Raw genomic sequence first — 9033 nt, 5'->3', positions numbered from 1 at the left:
TTTGACCTCTATTTATACTGATTGCAGACTATTAAGGCTTCAAATCCACTATTATGCCGGAAAAATCGATATACTAGACGAATATCATAAGCAAATATCACATCAAAGATTAATTTTCCGTTACATCATTAAATCGTCATTAATGATGGTTGAATTCGAGTTTTGTATTAGTATGTTTTGGCAGTTGGAGTCTTGGTTTGTGCTAAACCAACATAAGAATCTCAACCAATATTTAGTTTTTAATTTCTGGGACTTTATAGTATGGGGCTCGGCCCACTTTATAACTCGTAATGTTAGGTATAAATCTTAAATAAACAAGTCTCATATAAGTTCTTTGTAAAAAAATAGGTCTCACTAATAAATAATCATTTTTTATATTTTTTTAAAGTGAAATATTTTTTTTTTTATAAAGGCTTGCTTATAACTTATCTATTTGAAATTTGTATAAATAATTTATCTTTTATAATAGAGAATAATTGGTCCTTCCACGTGACATTCTCAATCCTAATGGAGTTTCTCCTCCCTTGTTCCAAGAGGATTTAGTTATTAGTTTTAATTGTTAAAGAGAAAATAATAAATTTACAACTAATCTATAATTATTTTAAAAAAAAAATATTTATAATCGTGAATTGTTCAACCACCGCGTAATTGCTTTAAAAAGAGTGAATAAAACATGAGATCCATATGTAAAAAATTAATTTTTTAATAATAGACCCAACTCTTTTTCAAAATAATTATGCAGTGTTTATGCACTTTATGATTATCTGTAGAATTATTTATTAGTTTATAATCTTATTTAAAATGAAGAGTAATCATGTAAAATTGAGATTATTTTCTAATGAAATGACATAATTACATTAACTAATTTAAAATAAATTATAAAATAATTGTAAAAAAAAGTGGAGCATCATTATCCTTTTTAAAATACTCAAATCAAATTAATATTTCCTTTTTATATTGAGGGTGGTTTGGTCATTACAAAATGTAGGTCCTCACTTATAAGCTTCTTTAGTTCTGAACACTCATTTCGCTAGGGTTTAGGATTTTCTTCATCGCCTCATCTGCGTCGTCGGCTTCTACGCTTCCTAAAGTACCCACAAACCCTCACCATGGCGGAACAGGTTGGATCTCTTTACACCTCTCTATCTATCTATCGGAGAATATTTTGATTCGTAAGGCTGCTTTATTAATATTCCGAGATCACCATTTTTGTGCGTTACAGACGGAGAAGGCGTTCTTGAAGCAGCCCAAGGTGTTCCTCTGGTAAGTAGTTGCATTTACGTTTGATTTGACTTATTTATGCTCCGTTTGTTTGGTCGGAAAACAGTGTAAAGAAATCGATGTAATTCAGTTTTCGAGTGTTATCTAGTGTACTCGGGCGATTCCTCTTATATCAATAAAATTTACTTTTACCTATAAAAGAAAAGGTATTCGAGTGTTACGAGTTTTTTTCCGTTCTCCTCAATCGAATGTGGACAGAATAGTTACCGCATCTTTAAGTAAAAAATTTGGTAGAACACTTAGTACTATTTTGATGAAAAATTGCGTAGCTCGAAGAAGTCGGGGAAAGGGAAGAGGCCTGGGAAAGGAGGCAACCGATTTTGGAAGAGCATCGGGCTGGGGTTCAAGACTCCAAGAGAGGCTATTGAAGGTATTAACCTCGCGAGATACATTTTCATGATGCGATTCATGTCGTGTTGATTTTGTTGGCATTTATTATTTAGATTCTATGGGTTCGTGTCTTTTCGAAATGTGTTTATTGGTGTCAATGGCACAATGCCGAACTCGTTCTGTATCCAATGTCTTTTGTGAGATCTTGCGATCGGAGTGTAATTTTGTTTTGTGTCTGTCTTGGCTGGTTGCAATTGTTGTGCCCTCAATAGTAGTGTAATCTGATGTTGGATTTGAACATGTTTTTGTGTTTCAATTATCGTGTGCTCAATAGTTGGGTGTATTTGTGCCTAATGAGAATTTGTAGAAAGCAAGCAATAGTTTCTAGCCTCAGGGCCCAACAGATCTTTCCCAGAGTCCCTCTTTGTCGATCCATTGTAGACTACTGTTCTTGTAATTGCATCTTTTTGGAAACTCAACTGACTTAGATCTTTTTGCTACTTCCATGATAATTTTTTTTTTTTTAATTTATACGTGACCATTTTGTTCTTGTAACTTTGATCTTTTTGAAATCTCAACTATGAGGTTGTGGAACCTCATATAATTGTATATGGATTTACCAAACTTATTGCTTATGAAATATGGTTGAATCTGATATGCCTTCAATTAATGATTTTGCTATTGAAAATCATGTAGAATATGATGGTTTGATCCTATGTTTTTCTTTTCGGTTATAGAATTAGCACTGTAAGTGAAAAAAATTTGCAACTTGTTTTGTTTCGTTTTTGTTTGGGAGCAAATGAAAGGGATTTGGTAATCTTAAATTACTATGAATTTATGATCATTACTCTGTCTCCCCGTTTTTAATTTTATGGGTGATCCAGAGGGGGTTTACAGTTTCTTTTTGCATGGTTAGTTATTTTGTATATGTTTTTGAATATTATGTAACAAGGATTTTTCCATGTCTTTATAGGTACATATATAGATAAGAAATGCCCATTCACTGGGGATGTTTCCATCAGGGGTCGCATCCTTGCCGGTACCTGCCATAGTGCCAAAATGATGAGGACCATCATTGTTCGGCGGAATTACCTGCATTTTGTTAAGAAATACCAAAGGTAAGAACCATTTACCTATACTATTTATTTACTTCTCGTGTTTATCGGTGATAAGATTAACCGATTATGCTAAATATTAGATATGAGAAGAGGCATTCAAACATTGCAGCACATATATCCCCATGCTTCCGTGTGAAAGAGGGAGACTATGTCACCATTGGCCAGTGCAGGTTTAGATCTTAATTTGAGCATTTTGGGATACATTTTATGGTTAATAGTTTTTCCTGGGTACCTTTTGTTTATGGTTAATTTTATATTTTATTCCCCATCTTTTGCAGGCCATTGTCAAAGACAGTAAGGTTTAACGTCTTAAAGGTGATACCAGCTGGTTCTTCAGGAGGCGGTAAGAAGGCATTTGCTGGAATCTGAGTTCTCCCTTGTGAAAGGTCTCAGAAGTATCAGATTTGAAGAGAATGGTGTTAGATGGAGCTTTTCCCTCCTGACGATACTTCTTTTTTATTCTTTTGTTGGCTCTTCAAAATATGAAAGTGTTCATGACTTGTTTTATGTTTCCTTTCAATTAGTTACCGAGTTTTGCCTTGTCGATTCAATTTTTCAGTGAGATACTTGTAGTTGTTTCTACGTGTGGTTTTGTTATGCCCAAAGAACCGTGCAGATGTAGTTCGGCCTTGATGTGTTTTTGGTCAGATGCCATATAGGGGCGTTAGAACTTTACATGGATAACGATCTTGGGTAATTACGAGGTGGAGTTTTAAAAATTCTAATAATAGCAAACTGTTGAATAAATTAGGTTTTATCATCCAAACGTGTATTATGTTTAGAGGATTCTAAAATGAACGTGATGGATTTGAAATAATAATGTTGTTAGGGTATCAAGTATTTCACTATAGAGATAAGGATCCAGTTCAAGCGAGTTATGCCATTTAGTCTAGTACCTGGGCCGGAACCCAGATTGGGTTTAGCCTGGGTCAAACCCGGAATGAAACTGATTTTTCTAAACCTGGAATTTTTTTTTTTAATAAAATCCTACATATTATGAATATTTTTCATGAAAAAAAATATTGATACAACATTCATACTCTATTTAATTTTTAAATCAAAGCCTACATATTCCTTGACCACCAATAAAAAGCCATGCAGAGAAGAGAGTAAAAAAAAAATAAATCATAAAATAGATGATTCATTAGATATAATATACATTTTTTTTTTGAGTTTATGTCCATTTAAAAAGGGACAAAAAAAAAAAAAAAAGAGTACCGTGTGCACTTATACGGGTACTAGCCTAGAACAATTCCTTCCTACTCGAAACTCGTAATTGGAACCCGATTATCCGGGTTTTGGACCAGGCTGGATTTTTCCCCACCTAGATGAATAGGCCTAATTTAGTCTCATATGCTAGTTTTAATTGCATCAATAATATAGTTTATGATGTTTGGCTTCGATTTCATTGGATCGTTTATCCTGTATGGGAATGTTTTAAGTTTCGTTTGGATAATGAAAGTGTTTTATGTTATCATTACAATTTTATCAAATTTTTACATAAAATATGATCAACAAATCAAATTTTTTCAAATTCTAAAACAATAATAATATTAAAAAATAATATTCTAATAATATTTTATTCAATTTTCAATTTTTATCTCAATTCATCTCAACTCGCAATCCAAACGGCACCTTAGACTTCTTTTGGTTACTGAACTCGATTGAGTTCAACTGAGTTCAATTTAATTTTAAACTAAATCTAACATCCAAATACTCAACTCTCAAATTACTAAATTCATCCCAATTCAAAACCTTCTTACACATGAGACCCACAACTTTTTTCAACTTAAAACATCTTTATATGTGGGACCCATACCTTTTTTCAAATTTTCATAAAAAATACTAAACTCGTCTTAACATCCAAACACATTTTCAACTCAGTTTAGATGAATTCCACATAATTCTCTTTACTACTCAACTCATTAGTATTCATAAAGAACTCAACTGAACTGAACTCAGTTCAACATCCAAACGCTCAACATCCAAACGTAGCCTTAGTCAGTTTTATTGTGCCCCTTCCCAACTTGAGTGGAATGTTGGGAATGTTTTAGTCAGTCTGATTGTGCCCTTTTTTTTTTTTTTATTCTCTTAAATTAATTGAATTCTTCTACTCACCATCCATACACCACACATTTGATAAAGAAAAAAAATAATTTGATGTGTTGCGTAAAAATGATGAGTATAATTTTTCTTTAAAGAATTGCCAGGAGAAAATGCAGAAGTCCGTACGGGGTCTAAAACCTAAGAAGATTAGCATTATGGACAATGGGAGTGGAGTTTTTGGACTCCCTACCCATCATCGGGGAATATGCATGCAATCCAGTTTGTATATAAAAGAGAAGTAGTTAACAACATTTTTAACGTACACAAAATCTGTAAGAATAACGTGCGTCCATGCTCAAAACATGGCTATGTCTACACAAACCTAAGCCTCAGATCTCGTCCCTACGATCCCCAATTTGGAATGTTTGCTGTGGCTTCATTGACCATTTTCACCAGTGTCACCTGCATCGCATAAACTAGCCCATCGAAACCAAAAACATGGAAGAAATTCTGAAACCTCTTGAAGCAAATATCATTTCTTGAAAACTATTTTCTTTGTATTTGTATTTGTATTTGTATGTGTGCGCAGGAGTGTATGAACTCCATTCATAAAATAGCAAGTCGCTAGAGGTTTAGCTTTAAGTGTGCACAATACCCCAAGCTTGGCTTTCGAGAAGTTGTAGGGTGTGGATGAGACTCGTCTACCTCAAAGGGAGAACTCACAACCGCATTTGATTGGTGTAAACAAGTGAGCCCATAAAACAATACTGTCCTAAAACCACAACTCACAACCACGCTTCTTTGTCAATGTGACTAATTACTGTCCTAGGGTCAAGCTCAGCTGGTAAAGGGGTAGCGTGTTTGCATAGATCCTGGGTCAAACAATAGCTTCATGTTATAACAATATGTCATGAGCCTCATTTTACCCAAATGTTGGTCAGCCTAATTAAGCAGACAGTTTGTAAGTTCCATGTTCAAAATTCTAAGCAGAAGAGTTCCCCAGGAAAAAAGAAATGAATTAATGAAGAGAAATGATTTGTGCAAGCCCCAAATAGACAATCTAGATGAATTGTGTAGCAAGCCAACAATAGATTTCCTACTTAATTGGTGAGATAGAACTTACCACACTTTCTGGAACACCAGGTGGAGGCAATGGAAGGTTTCTTGGTGGTGGGATAGCATCGTAAGATCTTTTGTCAAATCTCCATTCTCCTATCTTCCCATATGTCAACTCACCCTATATATCATAGCATGCAGTGTAGACAACACTTCTCATAAACGGAAACCGTTAAATTGGCAATAAATAAAAAACCGATAGGCATTTATTCTGCCTAGCAAGTAGCAACCCCCCTCCCCCAAAGAAAAAAACTTGAAGTGTCTCATCTCTCTAAGAAACATTAAATCCAGAAAACATATACAAAAAACTGAGTCACGAAAAGAAAACTACCTTCATATTATAATCACATCCGTAAGTGTAATGAATTATGAACTTCTTGCCAACTTCTGTATCCCACGGAGGCTGATAAATGTCACAAAACAGGCAACTAATAGTAACTTATACAGTGACAAGGGAAGCAAAAGATAGTAACTTAGAAAGGAGAATAAATGTTATACAAGTGTAGAAATATTTTCCCACTGAATCCTTAATTACTTCCCTTGATAAAAATTTCATGACGTACTATTACAAAGATGCCTAATATAAAGAAATGGCAGAAGATGCTTGTATCCCCAAGATTGAAGTGCACTCAGATACAGAGTAATTACTTCAAATTTCCTCAGTGTTGACGATACCGGATTAGACAATGGTAAAACCAATTGCTAGCAGATTGATAAATTGTAGAAGCTAAACAAAGTATGTGCACTCAATAAAAGGAATGGTTATCTCATCAAACCTGAATCATGAAGTCCTTGTACAAGATGTTACCAACTCCATGCAGAGCAGATGCCACAGCATAAGCATACCTATATATGTGACAGGACAGGGAGTGGAGTGGAGGTCAATAATGTAATTCAAAATTGACACAAAATTGAATTGATTAGATAACCCTTACATTTCAAGCACCCAACCAAAAGCCTTATCTGTTTCAGGATCCTTCTTCATTGCCAAGGAAACATTCATCCACGTGGGAGCAATCTTCTTGAGTGATTCCTATTAATTTATCATAGAAATCAAGAAAATGCCAAAGAAACCAAAAGACTGCCATTACTTTCATTACTCCAAATCACAAAATATACCTTCCCAACTATGACAGGGGAATTCCCTATTGGGTCGATGTTAGTTACTGGTCCCTTGTCCTCGGGAAAATACTTCCTCAGTACCGACTCATACTTCTTAGGTTCAATATAAAAGAAAGGAAACGCAGCTCCAAGCCCGTCTCTTGATAAGTTTGGTATGGGCTTGACGATAATATGATCTGGCTCCGCCATCAGTATGTAGCTAGATACATCATATGAATAGAATATGTAAACTAATATCTAGCCAGAACAATAGAGACCAGAAGGAAAAATCAACTCATCAAAGACAAAAGTAGGTTGTTATGAGTTTCATACTCCTCTTTAATGTCTGCTTGTTGAAGCCATTGCACAAATGCCCATGGTCTGTTGAGGACTATATAACCCTGCAATTGCGAGATTTGAGATAGGCAATAAATTATATTTTACTGGCAACCAACAAGAGTATAGTTGAAGGGGAACAAAAAGAGGAAGCTCATAAAATAAGTCACTACACTTCAATTTCATTTTCATATTTTACTTACATCCATGGAGAACTATTGTTCATTATAAAACCAAACAGTGAGCGAGAGAATGGCCGAAGAACTAACAGAGTTGAACTGGATACTCATAGGCCTGACAATTTGAAAGCTACACATTACGGGTTAATCTCTCATATGGGAAAAAAAAAGTGGTTAAGCACCTCTGATGTTCGGAGTAAGCAAAAAATTACTCACAATCCTGTTTATACAGGGATTTTAATGGTAAATCGTACATCTATAATTACTTTCCCATTTATAGCAGACTTCTGCTCTTTGTAACCATGTCTTGTATTTCTTCCCGATGGTAATTGTGAATAGGCATCTCATAAAAGTGATTATAGACCTCCTTATGATGCCGTGTTATGTTTGATAACCCTCAACGATCCACCAAATATCACAAAAATTAAAATCCCACAACGGAAACCCGAATTGAATTGAAATTTCCAAAAACTGGCACTACCAAAAGTAAAACACACAGTACATATAAATTGATGAAAAGGAAGGAATAGCTGGGGGAAGACCGACCTGGTCCAATCCCGAAGGAAGAGGCTGGGCAACAAAGGTGGGGATCTCGTCCATGTACTTGTCGGGCTTCCCAGAGTGCAAGATCCTCGTATACCCACCCATCTCGGAGTTGGGACTGTCCTTGAATTTCTTGAACCAGTAGTACATGACCCTGCACTGCCAGGTGTTGTAGACGGAGTCCGAGGCCGTGACCGCCGTGTGAAACAGACGCCCAGGACTTTTTGAACCGGCCCCACCTCTTGATCTGTCCACCGGCATCTTGATGATGGGGTCGACGGATATTCTCGATGAAGAGGATCGAGAAGGCCCAGGGAGTTCAAGCTTGAGAGGGGCATTGGCTGAGATGATTATGTTGTACGTGATTAGAGCTACTGAGAAGGTTACGAGGACAGTGAAGAACGTATTACCACAACCCATTTTTCTCTCTCTGAAGAACTCACTCACTCTCAGAGCTCTCTAGTGCCCATGGATTCGTGTTATCTGGTTGCAAAACAATTTCTCAGTACAGAAATATATAGAGATGGGGAAGATGAAGTCGGCGTCGACAGGGAAAAGTCGCCTTTAGCTGTCAAGGCATAGTCGGGTGTCAACAACTCTCAAATTCTTTTGTTTTTCTTTTTGTTCTCTCTCTCTCTCTCCTTATAGTCATTAGTCATTTGGGAAACTCATTGAACAGGCAATTAATCATTAATGACCAAATGAATCGACTTTAAAAATAATAAATAAACATAATAATGGCCTCCTGAGTGTCAAAATGAGAGTAGTTTGAGTGAGCACAATAACATTTTTCTATTACTCAAATGAATATCTGAAGAATGAAAAACACTCGTATTCCATTTGTTCATAATTGCATATTTAGAACAGAAATCATTTGGCATTGCATTTAATTGTACATAGACCAAAAAAAAAAAAAAAACACAATGTGGCGAATAGGAAATGCGACTGTCTCGCTAAATCAAAATCCATATCACTTAACTCCT

General features: G+C 35.5%; 2 protein-coding genes across 2 annotated transcripts; one reads left to right on the top strand and one right to left on the bottom strand.

Annotated features, from left to right (window-relative positions):
- Positions 1-1001: 1001 nt before the first annotated feature.
- LOC109008221 (40S ribosomal protein S11-like) lies at positions 1002-3362 on the top strand. The gene is made up of 6 exons (XM_018988232.2): positions 1002-1121; positions 1223-1263; positions 1551-1651; positions 2585-2729; positions 2810-2899; positions 3008-3362. The coding sequence occupies exons 1-6, from the start codon at positions 1110-1112 to the stop codon at positions 3096-3098; spliced, it is 480 nt and encodes a 159-aa protein (XP_018843777.2). The 5' UTR covers positions 1002-1109; the 3' UTR covers positions 3099-3362.
- A 1600-nt stretch (positions 3363-4962) lies between these two features.
- On the bottom strand, positions 4963-8672 carry LOC109008222 (hydroxyproline O-arabinosyltransferase 1-like). Its single transcript, XM_018988233.2, has 8 exons — positions 8054-8672; positions 7326-7393; positions 7011-7212; positions 6827-6924; positions 6668-6737; positions 6223-6294; positions 5899-6012; positions 4963-5237 (listed from the first exon to the last, which is right to left on the bottom strand). Exons 1-8 carry the CDS (start codon positions 8468-8470, stop codon positions 5178-5180), a joined length of 1101 nt encoding a protein of 366 aa, XP_018843778.1. The 5' UTR covers positions 8471-8672; the 3' UTR covers positions 4963-5177.
- Positions 8673-9033: the final 361 nt, after the last annotated feature.

This window comes from Juglans regia, chromosome 8 (genome assembly GCF_001411555.2).
Source record: "Juglans regia cultivar Chandler chromosome 8, Walnut 2.0, whole genome shotgun sequence".
NCBI classification, from domain to species: Eukaryota; Viridiplantae; Streptophyta; class Magnoliopsida; order Fagales; family Juglandaceae; genus Juglans; species Juglans regia.
The sequence above is the reverse complement of the archived record's forward strand: the minus strand, read 5'-3'. Positions and strand labels throughout refer to the sequence as shown.

Bases quoted from the DNA above. Each gene is read 5' to 3' on its own strand.
- LOC109008221 (XM_018988232.2), top strand. The intron at 1,264-1,550 runs GTAAGTAGTTGC...AAAATTGCGTAG, and splicing joins CAGCCCAAGGTGTTCCTCTG to CTCGAAGAAGTCGGGGAAAG. The intron at 2,730-2,809 runs GTAAGAACCATT...GCTAAATATTAG, and splicing joins TTTGTTAAGAAATACCAAAG to ATATGAGAAGAGGCATTCAA.
- LOC109008222 (XM_018988233.2), bottom strand. From the start codon at position 8,470: ATGGGTTGTGGTAATACGTTCTTCACTGTCCTCGTAACCTTCTCAGTA. The intron at 7,213-7,325 runs GTATGAAACTCA...TGATGTATCTAG, and splicing joins CAAGCAGACATTAAAGAGGA to CTACATACTGATGGCGGAGC. The intron at 6,925-7,010 runs GTATATTTTGTG...ATAAATTAATAG, and splicing joins CCCCTGTCATAGTTGGGAAG to GAATCACTCAAGAAGATTGC.